The sequence below is a fragment of the Mobula birostris genome, chromosome 10 (assembly GCF_030028105.1).
Source record: "Mobula birostris isolate sMobBir1 chromosome 10, sMobBir1.hap1, whole genome shotgun sequence".
Classification (NCBI taxonomy): Eukaryota; Metazoa; Chordata; class Chondrichthyes; order Myliobatiformes; family Myliobatidae; genus Mobula; species Mobula birostris.
Window position 1 is genome coordinate 54,591,337 of NC_092379.1, and position 25,012 is coordinate 54,616,348.

General features: G+C 44.7%; 1 protein-coding gene across 3 annotated transcripts in view; it reads left to right on the top strand.

Annotated features, from left to right (window-relative positions):
- Positions 1-25,012, top strand: part of fosb (FBJ murine osteosarcoma viral oncogene homolog B) — a 138,471-nt gene that overhangs the window by 70,158 nt on the left and 43,301 nt on the right. For all 3 annotated transcript variants that reach the window (XM_072270293.1, XM_072270291.1, XM_072270292.1), the window contains one exon: positions 24,847-24,868. In XM_072270293.1, coding sequence (XP_072126394.1) covers positions 24,847-24,868 — 22 coding nt within the window. The remainder of the gene's footprint in view (positions 1-24,846; positions 24,869-25,012) is intronic.

Consider the following 25,012-nt stretch of genomic DNA (forward strand, 5'->3'; position numbering starts at 1 on the left):
GACCTCTAATAATACCTCTGGAAGTAAAAACAGAAATTTCTGGAACTACTCAAAAGGTGAAAGGCATCGGTGCAGTGAGAAACAATTAAGATTTCAGATCACAGACCTCACGCTATTTCAGTGAAAGGTCTTTGGCCCGAAAGTAACTCTGTTTCTCACACCTTCTGAGTGTTTCCAGTTGTTGGAAGGGATTTTATTTCAGGTTTCTGTAATCTGCAGTATTTGATTTTTGGACAGTGCAAATTACTTGCACCTGTGATTACTAGACAGTCACACTACTATGTCACCAAAGATGTTCGCAACCTTCTACATATGTACTGCAGAGAGCATTCTGATGGGTTGCATCACCATATGGTACAGGAGAGGCCACTGTGGATTAGAAAAAGTTGCAGAAAGTTGTAAACTCGAGTCAGCTCCATCACCAAGCATACTTTTCAAAAGGCAATGCGTCAAAAAGGTGGCATCATTATTAAGGACACCTATCACCCAGAACAAGCCCTCTTCACATTGCTGCCATCAGACAGGAGGTACAGGAGCCTGAAGACACACACTCAATGTTTTAGGAACAGCTTCCTCCCCTCCGCTAACAGATTTCTGAATGGTCCATGAATTCATGAACACTACTTCAATATTTTTGCCCTCTTTTTTGCACAACTTATTTATTTTTTATTGTAATTTGTACTTTATTTTACATTGCCCTGTCTGCTGCCCACAAAATAACAAATAGCATGGTCACTTTATTAGGTACACCTGCGCACCTGCTCGTTAATGCAAATATCTAATCAACCAATCATGTGGCAGCAACTCAATGCATAAAGGCATGCAGACGTGGTCAAAAGGTTCCGTTGTTGTCACACTGGGGAAGAAATGTGATCTAAGTGACTTTGATCATGGAATGATTGTTGGTGCCAGACCAGGTGATTAGAGTATCTCAGAAACTGCTGACCACGCACAACAGTCTCTAGAGTTTACAGAGAATGGTGCAAAACACAAACAAAAAAAATTCCAGTGAGCAGCAGTTCTGTGGACAAAAACATTTTATTAATGACAGATGTTAAAAGAGAATGGCCAAGCTAGTTCAAAATGACAGAAAGGCAACAGTAACTCAAATTGCTACGCATTACAACAGTGTGCAGAAGAGCATCTCTGAACACAAAACATGTCAAACCCCGACATAGAACATAGAACAGTACAGCACAGTACAGGCCCTTCAGCCCACAATGTTGTGCCGACCCTTAAACCCTGCATCCCATATAACCCCCCACCTTAAATTCCTCCATATACCTGTCTAGTAGTCTCTTAAATTTCACTAGTGTATCTGCCTCCACCACTGACTCAGGCAGTGTATTCCACGCACCAACCACTCTCTGAGTAAAAAACCTTCATCTAATATCCCCCTTGAACTTCCCACCCCTTAGCTTAAAGTCACGTCCTCTTGTATTGAGCAGTGGTGCCCTGGGGAAGTGGTGCTGGCTGTCCACTCTATCTATTCAAAGATTCAAGATTCAAAAAACTTTATTGTCATTCTAACCGTACATCAGCTCTGCAGGGCAGAATGAGACAGCGTTTCCCAGGAGCAATGCAATCATAACATAACAAACGCAATACTAAATAATAAACATAACAATAAATAGTAAAATACAACAGTCACATGTCAGTTAAAATCAAGTTATAAGTGTCCAGTGCAAGTTAAAAGTGTCCAAAGCAGAGTCAGGTGGAGCAGCTATTTAGCAGTCTGACTGCCTGTGGGAGGAAGCTGTTTAGTAGCCTTGTGGTTTTAGTTTTGATGCTCCTGTAACGTTTGCCTGATGGCAGAAGAACAATCAGTTCATGGAGAGGGTGTGAGGGGTCTTTATTGATGTACCGAGTCTTCTGGAGGCATCGACTCTGAAAGAGGTCTCGGACAGAAGGTAGGGAGACCCCAATAACCTTCTCTGCTCCCCTAACCACCCTCTGCAAGGCTTTTTTGTCGACAGCACTGCAGCTGGAGTACCAGGTTGTGATGCAAAAGGTCAGCACACTCTCAACCACGCCTCTGTAGAATGTAGTTAAGATATTAGTGGGGAGTGATGCTTGTTTAAGCTTCCTCAGAAAGTGCAATCTCTGCTGGGCCTCTTAATAGATGGGTTACAGCAGCAGAAGACCATGAACATACACTCAATGGCCACTTTATTAGGTACATGGTACCTAGTAGAGTGGCCACTGAGTGTACATCAGTGATAATAAACCTGATTCTGATTCTGATTCTGATTCACCATTGATGGAAATGTGAGGGAGGAGAATGAAATGCAGGCAGTAAAGACACAGAAGTTTAAATTCAAAGTTAATTCTCTGACTTCTGACTACTGGAAATGAGATGCTAGTTCCAATCATGTTTTGCAACCAGTGGATGTTACAAATGCCATAAAATAAACCAGATGTACGTGTGTGTGTCTGTGTGAGGTGTGTGTGTATGTGTCCATGTGTGTGTGTGTGTGTGTGTGTGTGTGTGTGTGTCTGTCTGTCTGTCTCTGTGTGTGATGTGTGTGTGTGTGTCTGTCTGTGTGAGGTGTGTGTGTGTGTGTCTGTGTCTGTGTGATGTGTGTGTGTGTCTGTTTCTGTGTGATGTGTGTGTGTCTGTTTCTGTGTGGTGTGGGTGTGTGTATGTGCATGTGTCTGTGTGTGTATGTGTCTCTGTGTGGTGTGTGTGTATGTCTGCGTGTCTTTGTGGTGTGTGTGTGTGTTTGTGTGTGTGTGTGTGTGTGTGTATATGTGTGTGCGTGTGTGTGTCTCTTTGTGGTGTGTGTTTGTGTCTGTGTGTCTGTGTACTCTGTGTGTGTGTGTGTGTGTGTGTGTAGAATGTGTGTGTCTGTGTACTCTGTGTGTGTGTGTGTATATATATATATATATATATATACATATACACACACACATACTGTAAGCAGCTGTTGCAACTGTGTAAACACACTCTCACAGCCTAACAGAAATGCACAGATGCAACCCCTCCCAGTGCACATTTATTCTGTATATTGCAGTCATCTGAACAGTCGCTTCCTGTGCCAGAAGTGAACTTTTTTTTAATGAACAGCATTCGGTAATGAAAGAACTAACAGCCATTAGCCATGTGAGCAAGGGTTTTATATTTTAATGAGAGGACCAATGAAGATGAATTCACAGAACAATGCAGGGGTCGTTGCTACCTAGTTTTCATTTCAAGATGTTACTTCGGAGACTTTTCCCAAATTTCCTTACCATGGAGAAGAAAGCCTGGCAGCTCATCATGTCGTCAGGAGGTTCCTTTTAGTATTTTCCACATTCCTCCTAATTCTCCCACTCACCCATACACTGGGGGTCAGTGGTGGGAGGTTGGGGGGCCGTGATTAATTGGCTGCTGCAAATCGCTCTCCCACCAGCCCCCAGTGTTTAGAGATGCGTGGGGAAACCGGAGCGTCTGGGTCACAGGGGGACTTGTGCCAGAGGACAGGACTGAACCTGTGTCTCTGGAGTCCTGGGGTAGTGGCTTACCAGCCCCTCCACTGAGCTACCCGCACAACAGATGGTGCCTGCTGAGCATTGAGCCACTGGGTTATACCTTCAACTGTAGCTCTGTTTCCTCTCTAGGGTAGGTGACCTCAAGGTACTATTTTGCAGGAAGTGGACAGGTGTGCTGCCCACTGTCCTGGCTGGAACAGATTAACTGGTCAATTGCAACACACAAGATGCTGGAGGAACTCAGCAAGTTAGGTAACATCCATGGAAAGGAATAAGCAGTCGCCATTTTTGGGCAAGACCCTTCATCAGCACTGGAAAGGAAGGAGGCAGCATGACTTACATCCTAAATCTTCTTCCCTGAATCTTGAGGCAATGTCCCCTATTTCTAGTCTCACCTACCAATGGAAACAACTTTCCTACTTCTATCTTATCTATCCCTTTCAAAACTTTGTGTGTTTCTATAAGATCCCCTCTCAATCTTCTGAACTCCAGACAGCACAGTCCCAGGTGACTCAATCTCTCCTCATAGGTTAACCCCTTCATCCCTGGAATCAACCTGCTGAACCTCCTCTGCACTGCCTCCTAAGCCAGTATATCCTTCCTCAAGTATGGAGACCAGAACTGCACACAGTACTCCAGGTGCAGCCTCACCAGTACCCTGTATAGTTGCAGCATGACCTCCCTGCTCTTGAATTCAATCCCTCCAGCAATGAAGGCCAACATTCCGTTTGCCTTCTTAATGACCTATTGTACCTGCAAGCCAACTTTTTGTGATTCATGAACAAGCACTCCCAAATCCCTCTGCACAACAGCATGCTGCAATCTTTCATCATTTAAATAATAATCTGCTCTTCTATTATTCCTTCCAAAGTGCATGATCTCACATTTACCAACGTTGTATTCCATCTGCCAGACCTTGGCCCACTCACTTAACCTACCTATATCCGTCTGCAGACTCTCCACATCCTCTGTACAATTTGCTTTTTCACTCAGTTTAGTGTCATCAGCAAATTTTGCTACACTACACTCAGTTCCCTCTTCCAAATCATCAATGTAAATGGTAATCAGCTGTGGGCTCAGCACCGACCCCTGCAGCACCCCACTCACCACCGACTGCCAACCAGAGAAACACCCATTTATACCAACTCTCTGCCTTCTATTAGGACATAGAACATAGAATAGTACAACACAGTACAAGCCCTTCGGCCCACAATGTTATGCCAACCCTTAAACCCAGCCTCTCATATAACCCCCCCACCTTAAATTCCTCCATATACCTGCCTAGTAGTCTCTTAAATTTCACCAGTGTATCTGCCTCCACCACTGACTCAGGCAATGCATTCCATGCACCAACCACTCTCTGAGTAAAAAACCTTCCTCTAATATCCCCCTTGAACTTCCCACCCCTTACCTTAAAGCCATGTCCTCTTGTATTGAGCAGTGGTGCCCTGGGGAAGAGGCGCTGGCTGTCCTCTCTATCTATACCTCTTAATATCTTGTACACCTCTATCATGTCTCCTCTCAATCTCCTTCTCTCCAGAGAGTAAAGACCTAGTTCCCTTAATCTCTGATCATAATGCACACTCTCTAAGCCAAGCAGCATCCTGGTAAATCTCCTCTGTACCCTTTCCAATGGTTCCACATCCTTCCTATAATGAGGTGATCAGAACTGGACACAGTACTCCAAGTGTGGCCTAACCAGAGTTTTATAGAGCTGCATCATCTCTTAAACTCTATCCCTTGACTTATGAATGCTAACACTCCATAAGCTCTCTTAACTACCCTATCTACCTGTGAGGCAACTTTCAGGGATCTGTGGACATGTACCCCCAGATCCCTCTGCTCCTCCACACTTCCAAGTATCCTGCCATTTACTTTGTACTCTGCCTTGGAGTTTGTCCTTCCAAAGTGTACCACCTCACACTTCTCCGGGTTGAACTCCACTTGCCACTTCTCAGCCCACTTATGCATCTTATCAATGTCTCTCTGCAATCTGCAACAATCCTCTACACTATCTACAACACCACCAACCTTTCAGTCATCTGCAAACTTGCCAACCCACCCTTCTACCCCCACATCCAAGTCGTTAATAAAAATCACGAACAGTAGAGGTCCCAGAACAGATCCTTGTGGGACACCACTAGTCACAACCCTCTAATCCGAATGTACTCCCTCCACCACGACCCTCTGCCTTCTGCAGGCAAGCCAATTCTGAATCCACCCGGCCAAACTTCCCTGGATCCCATGCCTTCTGACTTTCTGAATAAGCCTACCATGTGGAACCTTGTCAAATGCCTTACTAAAATCCATGTAGATCACATCCACTGCACTACCCTCATCTATATGCCTGGTCACCTCCTCAAAGAACTCTATCAGGCTTGTTAGACACGATCTGCCCTTCACAAAGCCGTGCTGACTGTCCCTGATCAGACCATGATTCTCTAAATGCCCATAGATCCTATCTCTAAGAATCTTTTCCAACAGCTTTCCCACCACAGATGTAAGGCTCACTGGTCTATAATTACCCGGACTATCTGTACTACCTTTTTTGAACAAGGGGTCAACATTTGCCTCCCTCCAATCCTCCAGTACCATTCCCGTGGACAACGAGGAAATGAAGATCCTAGCCAGAAGCTCAGCAATCTCTTCCCTTGCCTCGTGGAGCAGCCTGGGGAATATTCTGTCAGGCCCCGGGGACTTATCCGTCCTACTGTATTTTAGCAACTCCAACACCTCCTCTCCCTTAATATCAACATGTTCCAGAACATCAACCTCACTCATATTGTCCTCACTGTCATCAAGTTCCCTCTCATTGGTGAATACCAAAGAGAAGTATTCATTGAGGACCTCGCTCACTTCCACCGCCTCCAGGCACATCTTCCCACCTTTATCTCTAACTGGCCCTACCTTTACTCCTGAAATCCTTTTGTTCTTCACATAACTGAAGAATGCCTTGGGGTTTTCCTTTACCCTACTCGCCAAGGCCTTCTCATGCCCCCATCTTGCTCTCCTCAGGCCCTTCTTAAGCTCCTTTCTTGCTACCCTATATTCCTCAATAGACCCATCTGATCCTTGCTTCCTAAACCTCATGTATGCTGCCTTCTTCCACCTGACTAGATTCTCTACCTCACTTGTCATCCATGGTTCCTTTACCCTACAATTCTTTATCTTCCTCACGAGAACAAATTTGGCATGGATTATTGGTTAACTAATCCACTATCCATGCCAATACACTTCCTCCGACTCCATGCATCCGTATCTTATTCATAAGTCTCTTGTGCGGCACCTTATCGAACGCCTTCTGGAAATTCAAGTATACGACATCCACCTGTTCCCCTCTATCCACTGCACTCATTATGTCCTCAAAGAACTCCAATACGTTTGTCAAACAGGACCTGCCCTTTCTCAATCACTGCTGCATCTGTCTAATGGAACCACTCCTTTCTAAATGTTTTGCTATTTCTTCCTTAATGACAGCTTCAAGCATTTTCCTGACTACAGATGTTAAGCTAACTGGCTTATAGTTGCCTGTCTTTTGCTTACATCTTTTTTTAAAAAGTGGCATGACATTTGCTGTCTTCCAATCTGCCGGGACCTGCCCAGAGTCTAGAGAGTTTTGATAAATGATTACCAACGCATCTACTATAACCTCCGCCAATTCCTTCAGCACCCTGGGATGTATCCCATCAGTGTCAGGGACTTATCTGCCTTCAGGCCCTCTAGCTTGTTTATCAGGCTTGTTGAGTTCCTCCAGCATTTTGTGTGTATGTTGTTCTTGTATTTTTTGGATCTTCCTGTGCAATGGCCATGTGACAGCACATCATTAGTTGTAATGCATTTTTTGTTATCATGACAGGTATTATACAAAACTACAGTCTTTCTTGTCAATGTTGCCTTAGTAACAGGGCAGCATTATAAATAATGAATGAAATGGGTTGACGGGTATCAGAATCAGGTTTAATATCACTGGTATACGGTACATGGTGAAATCTGTTGTTTGCAGCAGCAGTGCATTGCAATACAAAATAATAAAAACTACAAATTACAAAAAGTATATATAAAAAATTAAATTGAATAAGTAGTACAAAAACAGAAAAAAATCCGGAGGTGGTGTTCATGGGTTCATTGCCCATTCATTAATCTGATGGCAGAGATGTAGCTGCTGCTGAAGTGTTGAGTGTGTGCCTTCGGGCTCTGGTACCTCCCCCTTGATGGCAGCAATGAGAAGAGGGCATGTCCTGGGTAATGGGAGTCCTCAATGGGGTTCTGCCTATTTGAGACATCTCCTTTCGAAGGTGTGTTCACGATGCTGGGGAGGCTAGTGTCCATGATGGCAGCAATGAGAAGAGGGCATGTCCTGGGTAATGGGAGTCCTCAATGGGGTTCTGCCTAGTTGAGACATCTCCTTTCGAAGGTGTGTTCACGATGCTGGGGAGGCTAGTGTCCGTGATGAACCTGGGTGAGTTTACAACTTTCTGCAGTTTTTTCTTGGCTACTGCACAGGATCGTAACTGATGGCAAGAGCTGATATCATCTCACTCCAAGTCTGTTGTCCCAGCCTTGTTTCCCTACCCAGCCCTAGATATGTTGATTGCAAACCACAGTCTTCCTTCAAAGGAATTAATGTCAACTGGCTGTGCCAAACTTTCTGTGCTTGAGTGCTGCTCCAACCAGCTGCTTCCCTTCATATCAAATAAAGGGTCTCAAAACCTCCCTTCCCCCATCCCCACTGTTTCCTGTTCTAATTCTGTATCCTACTCTTGTTTGGGTGTTCAGAAGTTTCCCACACTTGTACAAGTTTGGCATTGACTCCATCCTCTGGGATTCCCCTTTTATAAAACTTGTCCCATATGTTTTTGGTTAATGGTTTAGTTGTTCTCCCACTCTTCCGGCATGCTCTGCTCCTTTCTAAGAGCCTTGTGGAAGTGAAGTTTTATCCTAATAAAACATTTTCCCACCAGCTTCCCTCCAGTCAGTCTAATTTCTCCCATCAATTAGTCCATCTGCTCATAAAATCATAGAGCAATACCGCATGGAAGCAAGCCCTCTGGCCCAGTGAATCGGTGCTGACCATCAAACTCCGCACACAGAGAGCACCGGAGGTCGGGCTTGAACATGTGTGTCTCTGGTGCTGCAAGACAGAGGTTCTACCCGCTGCACCACCATCCCTCCACAGTTAACCATAACCCCATTTGTGTGGTGCACAGTTTTACCGTGTTCAGTGTACCCAAGGCTAGGACCCTCCATAAATCCATTTTTGATGATGCCTTTAAGTGATCTGCACCTTCCAACAGCACCAGGGAGCCAAGTTGCCAACACGCATTAAGTCTAAGATGTCATAGGATCAAAGAGAGATGTAGCAGAGGCCCTTTGGCCCACAAAATACATGCTGACCATCAAGTTCCCATTTAGACTAGGTGGGCTGGGTTTTGCCAGTGAGAACAGAACGAATTACTCTTCTTCTGTTCCCCTCTTTCATGGTCTAGGCATCGCTAAACAGAGGGGCGTGTTATGGGGAACAATATTTCCCAGGTATATTTGAAGCAGATAGGGCCAAGGATTTGGAATTAGTGTCTATCAGAGGCTGGGTCAAACTAAATAGGATAATCACCATGTAAGACCGGGGGTAAGAACAGGGAAAGGGCCCAAACAATAGCACTTTGAAAGAGCTAGTTCCACCATGGCTGGCCAAAGGGTTTCCTCCCACCCTCTTTGACTACCAGACCCGCCATAAACCAAGCTGATATAGATGGGAAGGCGAAGGGTTAATTCCCTTGCCCTCTTCACCCCACCCCCAGGGGCCTCTTCTCCTGCAAAAGCAAAGTCCTTCAAGTGGAGCTTTAGGCCAGGTGCCCTCAGAGCAGAGGTCAGTATCAGAAGGGCCATGCTGAATTTTGTTTGTTTATTTACAAATACAGCACAGAATAGGCCTTCCAGCCCTTTGAAGCATGCCATTCAGCAACTCCCAACAACCACCGAATAACCCTAACCTAACCATCGAATTACTTACAATGACCAATTAACCTACTAACCGGTACATCTTAGGACCGTGGGAGGAAACCGGAACACCCGGAGAAAATCCACGCATCCCATGGGCAGAATGTACAGACTCCTTACAGAGGACACGGGGATTGAACTCCAAACTCTGAAGCCCTGAGTACAGTGCTGAAGGAGCTACGATACTGTGGTGCCATGAAGATGAGGCCAGAAAATTAGAAGGGAGTACTCACCCAAGGAGCTCTGAGTGTTGAACCTGGTGCCTTGCAAATCTGATTAAGACAGAAACACAAGAGATTCTGCAGATGCTGGAAATGCAGAGTAACACACAAATGCTGGAGCAACTCAGCAGGTCAGGCGGTATCTATGGAGAGGAATAAACAATCAGCAGTTTGGGCCAAGACCCTTCATCAGGATTGGAGAGGGAGAGGAAAGAAGCCAGAAGAAGGAGGAGAAGGAGTACAAGCTGGCAGGGGATAGGTGAAGCCAGACGAGGGGGAAGGTGGGTGGGGGACAGGCAATGAAATGAGAGGCTGGAAGATGATAAATGTAAAAGGTAAAGAGCTGAAGGGGTAGGAATCTGATAGGAGAGGAGAGAGGACCATGGGTTGAAAGGGAAGGAGCGGCACACAAATTATCATCTTGTATTTAAAAACATAGAGCATTTTGAAATTTGCTTCTGTTCTGTGGTTAATTCCAGAACTCGTGACCTCTGATTCATGGCCATTTTGAGTTACAAAAATTTACCCTTATGGAATTGTACAAACCACTTCCCAAAAAATTTGCCCTCATGGAATTTATGTGGGAAAAAAAGTAAATAAATAAACATAAGATTCAGTTTTTTTCAACTTGTCCTTCTCGCTGCTTGTGCAGATGACACAACTTTGCCTTATTGGAAACTGCAATGCAGACCACCTGCTGGGGTTGCAACCTCCCTGTAATGTTGGGGGCCTTGGCTGACCATGGATACTGCATCCTAGTTGTCTATGTGATGCACATCCCAGTACGTAAGCCAGGCAGTACCATATGGAGAGCAAGCTGTTGCCCATACAGAAGGCCCCCTTCTCCATGAAGCTGATGAATCCAAAGGAACAGCACTGACTAATACAACGGGGCATCAGCAGTGTCTCATGAGTATTGAGCTCAACATCGGGCTGCCTTAGGGACTTCAGCTCCAGATTTTTTCCTCAGGTTTACTCCTGAAGCCTTCCCCACAAATGTGTATAGCAGCAAGGCAGGGGAGGTTTGAGATCAGAGTTTTCCTTCTCCTGGATGAACTGCCAGCATTTAATAGGTCATGGGTGCTTATCCCCATTATCACCCCCCCCCACCACCAACTTTAACAACCTTAATGTGGGGTCATGTGTATTAGTGAAGGCCATTGGATGACTGTACCTGCAATCACTCTGTCCCTGTCACTGTTCTAGTTTTGGAACTTTAGCAACTAATTAGAATGGGCTGTTCCCGGGGACACACATGGAGACCAACATCCGGTGCTGCTGGCAGATCACCAACTCGGTGAAAGACACTCTTTGGTCAGCCCGAAACTTGATGGTCTACCAGCACATGGAGATGTCCGTGGCAGAATGCTGCCGACTGGCACATTCTCAGCTGCAGGAGTACGTGCTGAGGGACGCACTGAAACTCGGTGCAGCCACCGCAAGAGCCCGGTGGGGAAGGATCATGGTTTAGGGTTCTTCTCTCGCGGGAGTGGGAGGGGTCGGGTGGTGGGGAGTATATCCCTCAACAATGGTGTGTAAACATGAAACAACAGAGTGCCACGTGTGGAAATGAATAGAATATAGTAGAAACATCTGTAAAGGATTGAGAGTCATTGAATGGTTTATCGTACATAATTTTTATTTTTGAATAAAGTATATTTTGTTAAAAAAACTAATTAGCACAACTGGAACAAGCAGGGGAGGACTGCAGGAGAGCTGAATGGCCTTGCTCGAAGTGAGAACAAGGCCTCAAGCCCTGGTGTTGCCTGTTTACAGCCACCCAAGGGAGAGGCACTGTAGTCAGTGCGCCGCACTGGTGCTTGAGGGCAATGTGGCACAGTGTCCGAGCTGGTGTGAGCGCTGCCCCCAGTGTTTGCTCAGCAGAAGACAAGCCATACTGTTTTCAACTGTAAACTGCAAACTGCAAACATTCATGGACTCAGGGTCTTGGACTATATTTTTTGTGTGACTGTATGTTTACGGCTATCTTATATGTTATACGTGTGCCTTGTCGGTGGAGAGAATCCAGAGTAGGTTCACCGGGATAATTCCAGGAATGAAGGTGTTAACATATGAGGAGCATTTGGCAGCTTTGGGCCTGTCCTCACTGGAATTTATAAAAATGCAGGGGTATTTCACTGAAACCTACCAAATGTAGAAAGGACTAGATAAGGTGGATGTGGAGGGGATGTTTCCTGTGGCAGGGGTATCCAGAACTAAAGGGTACAGCCTCAAAGCACTGAAAAAATGACTTTGTAAAATTGACTCTGTTCTTTTTACTCTCTAATTCTGTTCTTTGTTGTAAAACTGGTGAATAGTTTATGCCTTATCCAGGTTTTTCTTACGTATACTGTTTACCTGATGCTATGAGCCTATGATGATGCTGCAAGTACATTTTTCATTGCAACTTGTGCAATGCATGGGAATCTTAGAAGAATGATCTCAGATGCGTCAGGATCTTAGATCTTAGGAAGAATGTGTGGAGATCTCATTGAAACCTACTAGATGTTGAAAGGGCTAGATAGGGTGAATGTGGAGAGGATGTTTCCTGTGCTGGTGGGGAGGTATCCAGAACTAGAGGGCACAGCCTCAAAATTGAGGGTTGATCCTTTAGAGCAGGGGTAAGGAGGAATATTTTTAGCCAGAGAGTAGTGAATCTGTGGAGTGCTCGGTCACAGACTGCAGTGGAGGCCCAGTCCATGGGAATATTTAAAGCGAAAATTGATGGTTTCCTGATTGATCAGGGCATCAAAAGTTACGGTGAGAAGGAAGGTATATGGAGTTAAGTAGGATCGGCCATGATGGAATGGTTGGGCAGACTTGATGGCTGAATGGCCTAATTCTGCTCCTATGTCTTACGGTCTTAATAAGGCTATTTGGTTCAGCTGAACTTGAACTCGGTCATCCAATTTTGGTTGAGGGATACATTCAGTGTAGGTCATGATGCAGAGGGTAATCCCCTGCCCTGACTTAAAAGAGTGTTGTTGCTCGCTCTAGTTGACTGGTTGGCCTGAGGTGTGGTTTAAAGAACTTTGGCCTAGGTTTTGTATTCAAGTTGTGCTGGGACAGTCTTAACATCGACTGTTTATTCCCCTCCATAGATGCTGCCTGACTTGCTGAGTTCCTCCTACATTTTGTGTGCGTGTTCCACAGATTTTTAAGCCACTGTCAACCTGTTTAAAAGTGTCTGGAAAACTCATTATTTCCCAACTGTTCTGCAGCTCCCTGGATCACGGTCAGTCTCTGTGACCCGCACCCCCACCCCACCCCGCCTCCAGGAAATACCTGGGTTGCTCTATCTGTGGTTAGGAGAGTGTGTAGTTCAGGTGGTTTATCAAACTCCAGCAATGACTGGAGATATTGCATCAGCAGCAGGGTTAAGCTGAAAGCTGCAAGCAGTCAAAAATAGCTGGTGGAGGAAGTGAGATTCCTTGTGATTGGCTTCTGTGGACCAATGCTCCCTCAGCTACTGTCCCTGCCCAGATGGGGATGTTATTATTAATGCTTCTATACAAAGTGCCAGTGCCAGATATGACAGTGCTTCAACTCTATCGCCAGTTCCCACCCTTGCCCGATTTGTCCACGCCAGAATATGCTTGCAGCTACATTGTTACTGGTTTGTGCAGTCCTCTGGTTTCAGAACATATACAATATAGAACAGTACAGACCCTTCAGCCCATCTTTTAACCTATTCCATAATTATTTGAAGCCTCCCCCCCACCCCCCCAACTTCACTGCTGCTCCTGCACCATTGCTTCCTTCTTTCCGGCACAGTTTTGGGTCCAATGCCTCTCCACTGTAGCACTCTTCCCCAGACATACTCCTCCCCACTGTAGCTAACTATCTATCCACTTATCACTGGCTCCCCATCTTGCACCCTCTTTGCCTCCTTACGCTTGCCTCTCCTCCATTCCACAGCCCTTGGAACCTCAACTCCACACCCACTTCGCCCCTTGGAGCCCTCAAAAATCATTATCAAGGTACATATATGTCACCATATACTACCCTGAAATTCATTTTCTTTCGGACATTTACAGGGGATATTGGGAAATACAATAGAATTTATTAAAAGCTATACATAATCAAAGACTGACAAATAACCATCGTGCAAAAGAAGACAAACTGCATAAATAAATAAATGAACAAACAAAGTGATAAATAATTCTGAGAACATGAATTGTATAGTCCTTGAACATGAGTCTGTTGGTTGTGGAGTCAGTTCAGAGCTGAGGGGAGTGAAGTTATCTATGCTGGTTGTAGGGTATTAACTGGGGTAACATCTGCCAACACTCCCCGTCCCCTTCTTCTTCTTCCTCCCATAAGTTACAGTAGCGTAGCGGTCAGCGTGACACTATTCCAGCTTGGGGTGTGGGAGTTTGGAGTTCAATTCCAACGTCCTCTGTAAGGAGTCTGAACGTCATCCCCATGGAATGCGTGGGTTTTCCCTGGGTGTTCCCACACTTCAAAGGCGTACCAGCTAGTAGGTTAATTGGTCGTTGTAAATTGTGCTGTGGTTAGATTAGGGTTAATCGGCGGTTGTTGGGGTTGCTGGGCTGGGCTGGAAGGGCTGACTCCACACTGTATCTCTAACCAGTTAAATAAATAAGCTGCACTGTTCCACAGTGAAGATCTGGATCAGACATTAGCAGAAAACTTGCCTTGCCCTCTCTGCATTTCCTTGCCAAGAACATTGCGTCCTTTTTATTTGGAGAAGTTTCTGTGTTGCAAATCTTACAAACTCTACCACAGAAACAATTAAATGCAGCAAGGAATTTAACTGATCCAGTGCTCCACTGGGAATGTTGGAAAGCGTGAACTTTAACCCCATTTTAGCTCAGAGTCTGATGAGGCTGTTGTCCCAAGGCCCCCAGGGTGCTTTCCTTTCCTTCCCTCCCACCTCCCCCCCCCCCACCCCTCCAGCGAGGGTCTGCTGATGTGGATGCATTTGTTCCCGAGATGTGAATTTGCTGCTGTAGCTAGGAGTTGCTTTTGGAATGGATGTGAAAAACAGTTTGGGATTGTAAACTGATAAGCAGTCTTGGGGAATCACTTCAGGTCAGTGTAGAATTCCAATTCCCCAGGATGGCACTGGAGGACAAATCATCTGCAATCAACAACTGGGAGAAAATTCAAAAGCTGCTGTTAAAATTCACTTGTATTTGTTACATCTGCAATCAACAACTGGGAGAAAATTCAAAAACTGATGTTAAAATTCACTTGTAATTAACTTCGAACACTTAAGAGTATTTACATACTGGGGGGGGAGGCATTTTGGCCCACCCTGCCTAATTTTACACTATTCCTACCCAAATCTCAGTTTGTTCCCTTAATACTCCCATCTACTCTGATCATCTATGGAGAGTTGATGGGAATTTTCAGGGAATAAAATGGAATTTGTGTAGGAAGAGTATAAAAATAAGTGTTAGATAACAGTTGAGCCAGGTACAATAATGACATTCACACAGACAGGAAAAGTTTATAGGAATAAGGGCAAAATGCAGGTTTTTGAGACTAGTTTGGATGGGCATCTGGGTTAGTATGGATGAGTAGGGCTGAAGGGCCTGCTTCCCTGCTGAATTACTCTATAACTCCCTTCAGATCCAAGCAATCACCAACACACTAGAACCAATTTACAGTGGCCAATTAACCTAATGGCCCTCATTTCATTGCGGTTATTAGTTATAAAAATACTGGAAAATCAACCTGCGCAGCAGCCTTGAGTGTCCTGTGGGCTCTGACCCCAAGATCCCTCTGATCCTCCACACTGCCAGAAGTCTTACCATTAATACTATATTCTGTCATCATATTTGACCTACCAAAATGAACCACCTCACACTTACCTGGGTTGAACTCCATCTGTCACTTCTCAGCCCAGTTCTGCATCCTATCAATGTCCTGCTGTTACCTCTGACAGCCCTCCACACTATCCACAACACCTCCAACCTTTGTGTTATCAGCAAATTTACTAACCCATCCCTCTACTTCCTCATCCAGGTCATTTATAAAAGTCACAAAGAGTAGGGGTCCCAGGACAGATCTCTGAGGCACACCACTGGTCACTGACCTCCATGCAGAATATGACCTGTCTACAACTACTCTTTGCTTTCTGTGGGCAAGCCAGTTCTGGATCCACAAAGCAATTTCCCCTCGGATCCCATGCATCCTTACTTTCTCAATAAGCTTTGCATGGGATACCTTGTCAAATGCCTTGCTGAAATCCATATACACGACGTCTACTGCTCTACCTTTATCAATTTAGCCACATCCTCAAAAAATTCAATCAGGCTCGTAACGCATGACCTGCCTTTCACAAAGCCATGCTGACTATTCCTAACCATAATATGCCTCTCCAAATGTTCATAAATCCTGCCTCTCAGGATCTTCTCCATCAACTTACTAATCACGAAGTAAGACTCATTGGTCTATAATTTCCTGGGCTATCCCTACTCCCTTTCTTGGATAATGGATCAACAGCCTGTTATCTCCTCATTAATCTAGGAAGTTTCTCGGGGATTGGGTTATAGTCAATGATATCCTGCGCATGTAAGACCATAAGACATAGCAGCAGAATTACGTTATTTGGCCTATCGAGTCTGCTCTGCCATTCCACCATGGCTGATCCTTTTCTCCCCTCCTTAGACTTCTCCCTGTAACCTTTGATGCTGTGTCCAATCAAGAACTTATCAATCTTTGCCTTAAATATACCCAACAACCTGACCTCCACAGCTGCCTGTGGTAATAAATTCCACAAATTCACCATCCTCTGACCAAAGAAATTTCTCCACATCTCTGTCTTGAACGGATGCCTGTATATCCCGAGGCTGTGCCCTCTTGTCCTAGACTCCCCCACCATGGGAAACATCCTTTTCACATTGATTCTGTCTAGGCCTTTCAACATTCAAAAGGTTTCGATGAGATCTCCCCTCATCCTTCTGAATTCCAGCAAGTACAGACCCAGAGCCATTAAACGTTCCTCGTATGATAACCCTTTCATTCCCAGAATCATCCTTGTGAACCTCTCCTGAACCCTCTCCAATGCCAGCACATCTTTTCTTAAATAAGGAGCCCAAAACTGTTCATAATACTCACCACTGCCTTATAAAGCCTCAGCATCACATTCTTGCTTTTGTATTCTAGACCTCTTGATATGAATGCTAACATTGCATTTGCCTTCCCCACCACCAACTCCACCTGCAAGTTAACCTTTAGAATGATCTGCATAAGGACTTCCAAGTCCCTTTGCATCTCAGATTTTTGTATTTTCTCCCTATCTAAAAGAGTCTACACACATATTTCTTCTTCCAAAGTGCATGGCCTTGCATTTTCCAACATTGTATTTCATTTGCTACTCTCTTGCCCATTCTCCTAATCTGTCTAAGTCCTTCTGCAGCCTACCTGTTTCCTCAACACTACCTGCCCTTCCACCAACCTTTGTATCATCTACAAACCTGGCAACAAAGCCATCTATTTCATCATCTAAATCATTGATATACAGCATAAAAAGAGGTGGTCCCAACATCGACCCCTGCAGAATACCACCAGTCACTGACAGCCAACCAGGAAAGGATCCTTTTATTCCCACTCACTGCCTCCTACCTATCAGCCAGTGCTCTAACCATGTTAGTAATTTTCCTGTAGTACCACGGGCTCTTAACATGGTAAGCAACCTCATGTGTGGCACCTTATTGAAGGCCTTCTGAGAGTCCAAATATACAACATCCACTGCATCCCCTTTATCCATCCTACTTGTAATCTCCTCAAGGAATTCCAACAGGTTCATTGGGCAAGATTTTCCCGAAAGCAAATCATGCTGACTTTGTTTTATCTTGTCCTGTGTCATCAAGTACTACATAACCTCATCCTTATCAATTGGCTTCAACATCTTCCCAACCACTGAGGTCAGGCTAATTGGTCTATAATTTCCTTTCTGCTGCCTTCCTCTTTTCTTGGAGTAACATTTGTAATTTCCAGTCTTCTGGCACTATGCCAGAGTCCAATGATTTTTGAAAGATCATTGCCAATGCCTCCACAATCTCCTCTGCTACCTCTTTCAGAACCCTAGGGTGCAGTTCATCTGGTCTGGGTGACTTATGTACCCTTAGGTCTTTCAGCTTTTTGATCACCTTTTCCCTTGTAATAGTAACTGCATTCACTTCTCTTCCCTCACACCCTTCAACATGTGACACATCTGCTAGCGTCTTCCACAGTAAAGACTGATACATTTATTTCATCTGCCATCTCCTTGTCCCCCGTTATTATTTCTCCAGCCTCATTTTCTGGCAGTCCTATCTCTATTCTCATCTCTCTTTTATTTCTTACATACTTGAAAAAGCTTTTACTATCCACTGTGATATTGTTTGCTAGCCCACTTTCATATTTCATCTTTTCCCTTCTAATGATTTTTTTTTTTAGTTGCACTCTGTAGGTTTTTAAAAGCTCCCCAATCTTCTGTCTTCCAACTAATTTTTGCTTTGTTGTATGCCCTCTCTTTTGCTTTTACATGAGCTTTGACTTCCCTTGTCAGCCACGGTTATACTATTTTGCCATTTGAGTATTTCTTCATTTTTGGAATACATCTATCCTGCACCTTCCTCATTTTTCTAATGCTGCTTTGCTGTCATCCCTGCCAGCAGCTCCTTCCAATTTACTTTGGCCAACTCCTCTCTCATACCATTGTAATTTCCTTTACACCACTGAAATACTGCTATGTCAGACTTCACTTTCTCCTAATCGAATTTCAAGTTGAACTGAATTGTACTCTGATCACTGCCTCCTAGGGAGGTGTGTATGCCAACAGCCCCCTGTACGCAGCCCACTAACGTCTCTGCATCTACAAGCTCTCCCAACACAATCTGATTGGCTAAAAAGGAGCAGGAGTAGGCCATTCAACCTTTCAAGCCTGTTCTACCATTCAATGAAATCCATATTGTCATATGATGTTATATTTATTATATTATAATCCATATTAAATATATGCTTCCTCAGCCATTTGGTCCATCGAGTCTGTGTTCTGCTGACCAATCTCACCACCATACTAGTTTTCCATGTAACCAATTCTACCCCTCACCTATACACTAGGGACAACTTATAGCAGAGAGTTAACCCACCAACTCGCTTGTCTGGGATGTGGGAAGAAACCCGACTATGTGGGGAAACCCACGCAAACTCCACAGGTGAGGATTGAACCCGGATCTCTGGTCCTGTGAGGCAGTGGCTTTACCCATTGTGCCACTGGGCTCCTCAAGATCATTGCTGTTCTGACTATAACATCCACTTCACAACCCTGTAACCTTACATCCCTTGTTTGTCGAAGATTTATCTATCTCTGTCTTAAAAACATTTTAAAACTGCTTCAGCAGAGATAGTTTCAAGAACTCAGAACATCTTAAGATCAAAAAAATTTTTTTACCTCATTTCTGTCTTAAATGGGTGATCCCTTAATTTAAACAGTGACCCCTAGCTCTGGATTTTTCAAGAATCCCACAAGAGATGAGTTATTTTGAAGAGATAACCAAGAGGACTGATGATAGAAGGGCTGTCGATATTATCCACGTGGACGTTACCAAGACTGTTGACAAGGTCCTGTGTGGTAGGTTTGTCCAGAAGATGAGATCACATGGAATCCAAGGCAACCGAAGGTTGCAAAATTGGTTTGATGGAAGGAGTCAGAGGGCGGTAGCGGGAAGGTATTTTCCAGATCGGAGATCTGTGACCAGTGGTTCAGAGCTGAGTCTTCTGTTGTTTATATATTATTGACCTGGATGGGAATGTAGGTGGACATGATTTGTAGACAACACCAACAGTTGTGCACAGTGAAGAAGCTTATGACAGGATAGGCCTTCTGGGGAAGTGGGTAAAGAAATGTCAGATGGGATTTAACTCTGACAAGTGACAAGTGATACAAATGGGACATTAAATCAGGGCAGGATGTACTCAGTGAATGACAGAACACAGGGGAGTGTTGTAGAACAGTGGCCTAGGAATACAAAGTCCCTGACAGTCGTGACACAGGGTGGTGAAAAAGGCATGCTTCACAGTGACCTTCATCGTTGGTACAAGAGTTGGGACAGCATGTTACAGCTGTTGGTGAGACTGCACCTGGAATTTCATGTGCAGTTCTGGTCATCCAGCTACAGAAGGATGTGATTAGGGTAGAGAGAGAGCAGAAAAAATTTGCAAAGCTTTACTAGGACAGTTATGGTGAGAGATTGGATGGGCTAAGACTGTTTTCCCTGGAGTTAAAGAAGCTGAGGGGTGACTTCCAGGTGTATAAAATAAGAAGGGTTATAGATGTTATGGTGGATGGTCGTAGTCTTTTTCCCAAGGTAGGGAAATCCAAAGCTGGAGGGTATAGATTTAAAATGAGAGAGCCAAGACTTGAGGAGCAAGTTTGTCACATGAAGGGAATGAGGTGCCAGAGAAAGTGGGAGAAGTGGGTACAATTACAAGGTTTAGACAGCAGCTGGCATTGAAAGGTTGGGCTGAAGGGCCTGTTTCCATGCTGTATGATTCTAAAAGGGGAGCTGCTAACAGTCCTGCTACTTCACAGCTGCATTGACACAGCCTGGCCTCTGGCACTATCAGTGTGGAGTCTGCATGTGACCCCGTGGTTTCCCCAGGGTGCTCTGGTTTCCCCCTGACATGCACTGGTTGGTAATCGGTTACCGTAAATTGCTTGCAGTGAAGAAAAATCAGGACAGGTGTTGATGGGCATGTGAGAGACAATAGGTTAGATCACAGAGTCGAACAGCACCAAAACTTTTGGAGCAGACTTAATGGGCCAAATGGCCTAATTCTACTCCTATGTCTTATGGTCTAAAACAGGACATTCAGCCCACTAATTCCATGCCATTCCTATTAACCTCATCTCTAGCACTTGGCTTACAACCTTGCATACCTGGGCAATTCAAGCGCTCATCTTGACGGTAACTATGCTGTCAGTGAGCCTGTTTCCAGCACTCTTTCTGGCAGTGAGTTCCAGGTACACCCCACTTTCTGAGTGAAGAAGGTTCCCCTCATATCCCCTCTAAATCTCTTCCTCCTTACCCTAAATCTACCATACGTCCTCTAGCTTTACCTACCTCTGATAATGGGACAGGTTTTCTGTAGCCTATCCCATCGTTGCCCCTCATAATTTTACAATGTCCTTTAACTTCCTCCGCTGCAGAGAGAACAAATCAGATTCAGATTTATTTAACACATGCACATTGAAAAATACAGTGAAATGTATCGTTTGTGTTAACGACCAATACACCCAAGGATGTATAGAGGGGGACAGTAAGCAAGCATTGCCACATATTCCAGCACCAACATAGCATGCCCATAATGTTCAGTAGAACAACATAGGAAACAATGGCAGCACATCTAACAGAACAAAACAGGCCCCTTTCCCACCCGACACATACAAGCATGTAAAAACTGGTGTGTGAGTGCTGTCTATCTTTTTTTCTTTAAATCTATTCAAAAGGAGACAGTTCAAATTAAAACAAATGGTGTCCAACACTGACGTCCATCATCAATCATTTGGGAATGCTTTGTCGAACACCTCTGCTCCATCCACAAAAGGGAGATTTCTCACTGGCCACCCACTTTAATTCCTATTCTCTTTCCTGTCCAGCACATTGGTCTGTGGCCTCCTCTTCTGCCACAATGAAGCCACTCTCATGGCAGAAGACCAAGACCTCATATTCCATCTCGGTGGCTTCATTGATTTTTCTTTCTGTTATTTTTTTCTCTTTTTCTTGTTTCTTCCCTTCCCTCTTCTTTCATTCCCCACTTGGATTCTCATCTCTTCTCTTCACCTGCTGATCACCTCCCACTGCTGCTGCCCCTCCTTCTTCCCTTTCTCCCATGGTCCACTCTCCTCTCCTATCAGATTTCTCCTTCTCCAGCCCTTTACCCTTCCTGTCCACCTGGCTTCAGCTATCGCCTTCTAGATCGTCCTCCTTCTCCTCTCCCCCTCCCTAGCTTTTTATTCTGGCATCTTCCCCCTTCCTTTCCAGTCCTCATTAAAGGTCTTGGCCTGAATCTCTAGATTCTGTTGTTTGTGTCCACTGTTAATTCCCCTCCATAGATGCTGCCTAAATTGCTGACTTCCTCCAGCATTTTGTGTGTGTGTGTTGCTTTGGGTTTTCAGCATCTGCAAAATCTCTTGTGTTCATCACCCTTCAAGTTAAAGTGCTCATACAGACTCCAGTTTAACCAGAATGTGGTTGATCCCTTGTACAAAATCAGCTCTTTCCTATTACAGTACATGGTGTATGGCTATTGCTCACACAGAAATGAGTGAGGGAATGGCATTGGTGGGATTTTTCTGAGAGCCAGCACAGGCTCAATGGGCTGAATGTCCTTTTCTTATGTGGAGGAAGGAGGTATAGACATTTCACACACTGAAGGATCTTGCATATTACCGTCATGTTCCCTATACTTCATCTCTTAACTTAAAAACTGATGGGCAGGAGGGAGAGACAAGAATCCATCCACCAACCAGTCAGGTTGGGAAAACAATTTCAGCAACATCTATTTATATAGAGCCACTTCAGACTGTAGTTCCCAGGCACTGACATTAATACTCAACGATAACTTTATCAGGTCCACCTGTACACCAGCTAGTTACTGCAAATATCTAATCAGCCAATTATGTGGCAGCAACTCAAAGCATAAAAGTATGCAAGCATGGTCAAGAGTTTCTGCTGTTGCTCAGACTAACATCAGAATGAGGAAGAAATGTGACTTTGACCTTGGAATGATTGTTACTGCCAGATGAGGTGGTCTGAGTATCTCAATCTGCTGATCTCATGGGATTTTTGTGTACAACAGCCTCTAGAGTTTACAGAGACTGGTGCAAACAACAAGAAACCCTCCAGCGAGCGGCAGTTCTGTGGGTGAAAACACTTCATTAATGGGAGAGGTCAGAGAATGGCCCGACTGACTCAAGCTGACAGGAAGGCAAAAGTAACTGTGGGTGAAAATGCCTTGTTAATGAGAGAGGGCAGGGGAGAATGACCAGATTGGTTCAAGCTGACAGGAACTCAAATAACACACATCAAAGTTGCTGGTGAACGCAGCAGGCCAGGCAGCATCTGTAGGAAGAGGTGCAGTTGACGTTTCAGGCCGAGACCCTTCGTCAGGACTAGACCTGAAACATCGACTGCACCTCGTCCTACAGATGCTGCCTGGCCTGCTGCGTTCACCAGCAACTTTGATGTGTGTTGCTTGAATTTCCAGCATCTGCAGAATTCCTGTTGTTTGCGTTTAAAAGGAACTCGAATAACCACGTTTCAACAGCGGTGTGCAGAAGAGCATCTCTGAATGCACAGCATGTTGAACCTTGAAGTTGATGCCTGCTGTACCTAATAAAGTGATCACTGAGTATATATTTGGTCAAAAAAATTAATCAGTTAATTAACAAACAAGAGAAAATCTGCAGATGCTGGAAATCCAAGCAACGCACACAAAATGCTGGAGGAACTCAGTCGGCTAGGCAGCATCTATGGAAAAAATTACAGTCAGCGTTTCAAGCCAGAACCCTTCGGTAGGACCAAAACATCGACTGTACCTTTTTCCATTGATGCTGCTTGGCCTGGTGAGTTCCTCCAGCATTTTGTGTGTGATCAGTTAATAGAAATAGCTTCAGACAATGCATTTTTTGACAAGAGCAGTTTTTATTTCTTTGTCGCTTCCTTAACTAGTAAGCTGTGCATTGACTTGGTTATGTTACAAGACTGATAATCTAGGAACTAGGACAAATGATTCAGAGTAAGTAGTGTAAATCCCACAACTGCCGTAGAATTAATGTTGGTAATTGAACTGTGATCTGGTGCCAGAAGTTGTGGAAGTACTGTACTAATATTAAAGTCCATTTGGTTGACTAATGCATTTTGAGGAGGAAACCTGATCTCTGATGTGTTTGCACTGAACTGCCCGCTGACATCTCCCAGCAATGGGCAACAAAAATCTGATTTTATCAGTGAATGTCTTTAACTAAAAGCATAATTCCCCAAGCCAATTCATTAATCTATTCATCGTCGTGGTGGCTATCCCTCAAGGTCGAAAATGATGGTCTTCGTTCCGTACAGAGCGAAGACGCCTGTGCGTGTATTTGTTTAATATGTACTTGACATTGCACTCCAAGAAGCACACGATACTTCACAAATCAACCAAATGATTCCAACGGCATGGAAACGACGACAATTGGAGCTGATGGATTTGTTGCAGCCTTCATCCGCCTTCACAGCCGTTGAGTCCGAAGTAACTTCATCTGCCTGTTCCACCGTTGAGGTCTTGGTTGGATTGTTCTTTGTCAGAGACCTCACCTTCGACCTTACCGCCATGGGTGACCCTACCAGGAGCATAGCTCCAGACGGCATCGCTCCCGGGATCACAGGACCACACAAGCTTCTCTACCGCGACAAGGTGACGATACACGGAGAAGATTGGTCTATTAATATGACACCAAACACATAAGGAGACTTGGCCCAAATGCTTATTTAAAGAGAGAGTGAAGGGTCAGGAGTAAATTCCTGACCAAGTGCCCTGTGCAGTGTGTGATGGTTCCCGGGAATGAAAGGGTTAATGTACAAGCAGCATTTGATAGCTCTGGACCTGTAGAAGAAAGTTGAGGGAGGGGGGAATTTCATTGAAACCTATTGAATAATGAAAGGCCTAGATAGAGTGGATGTGGAGAAATTGTTTCCTGTTGTGGGGTAGTCTAGAACCAGAGGGCACAGCCTCAGAATAGAAGGACATCCCTTTAGAACAGAAATGAGGAAGAATTTGTTTAGGCAGAGGGTGGAGAATCTGTGGAATTTATTGACATATACGATTGTGGAGGCCAAATCATTAGGTATATTTAAAGTGGAGGTTGATAGGTTCTTGATTAGGAAGGATATCAAAGGGAGAAGACAGGAGAATGAAGTTGACAGGGATAATAAATCAGCCATGAGGAAATGGCAGAGCAGACCTGACGGGCTGAATGGTCTGTGGTCTTCCTGAGGAGGAACGCAGTTTGGCAAAGAGGGTTCATCTTCCCCTCCTGTTACCAAGATACATAGTGTGAATCTGCATTTTTAGCCCTGTCAGAGAGGCTGAGGAGGCAGAGGGCATTTTCTTACTTTGAATAAAAAACACTAAATTACCTTTCTCTTCTTTCTTCCAGCTATCCAGCCAGGCTCCGGGAGGTAAGCAGTGGCCTTCCTGTTACTCACAGCACTCAGCGTTAATTCCAGGGAAGAGTAACATGACTGGAAGAAGCCCAGAGCTGCCACCACTGTCCACAAGCTGTGCCTCTCCAATCCCGCCTCCATATGCAGTCACACACTCTC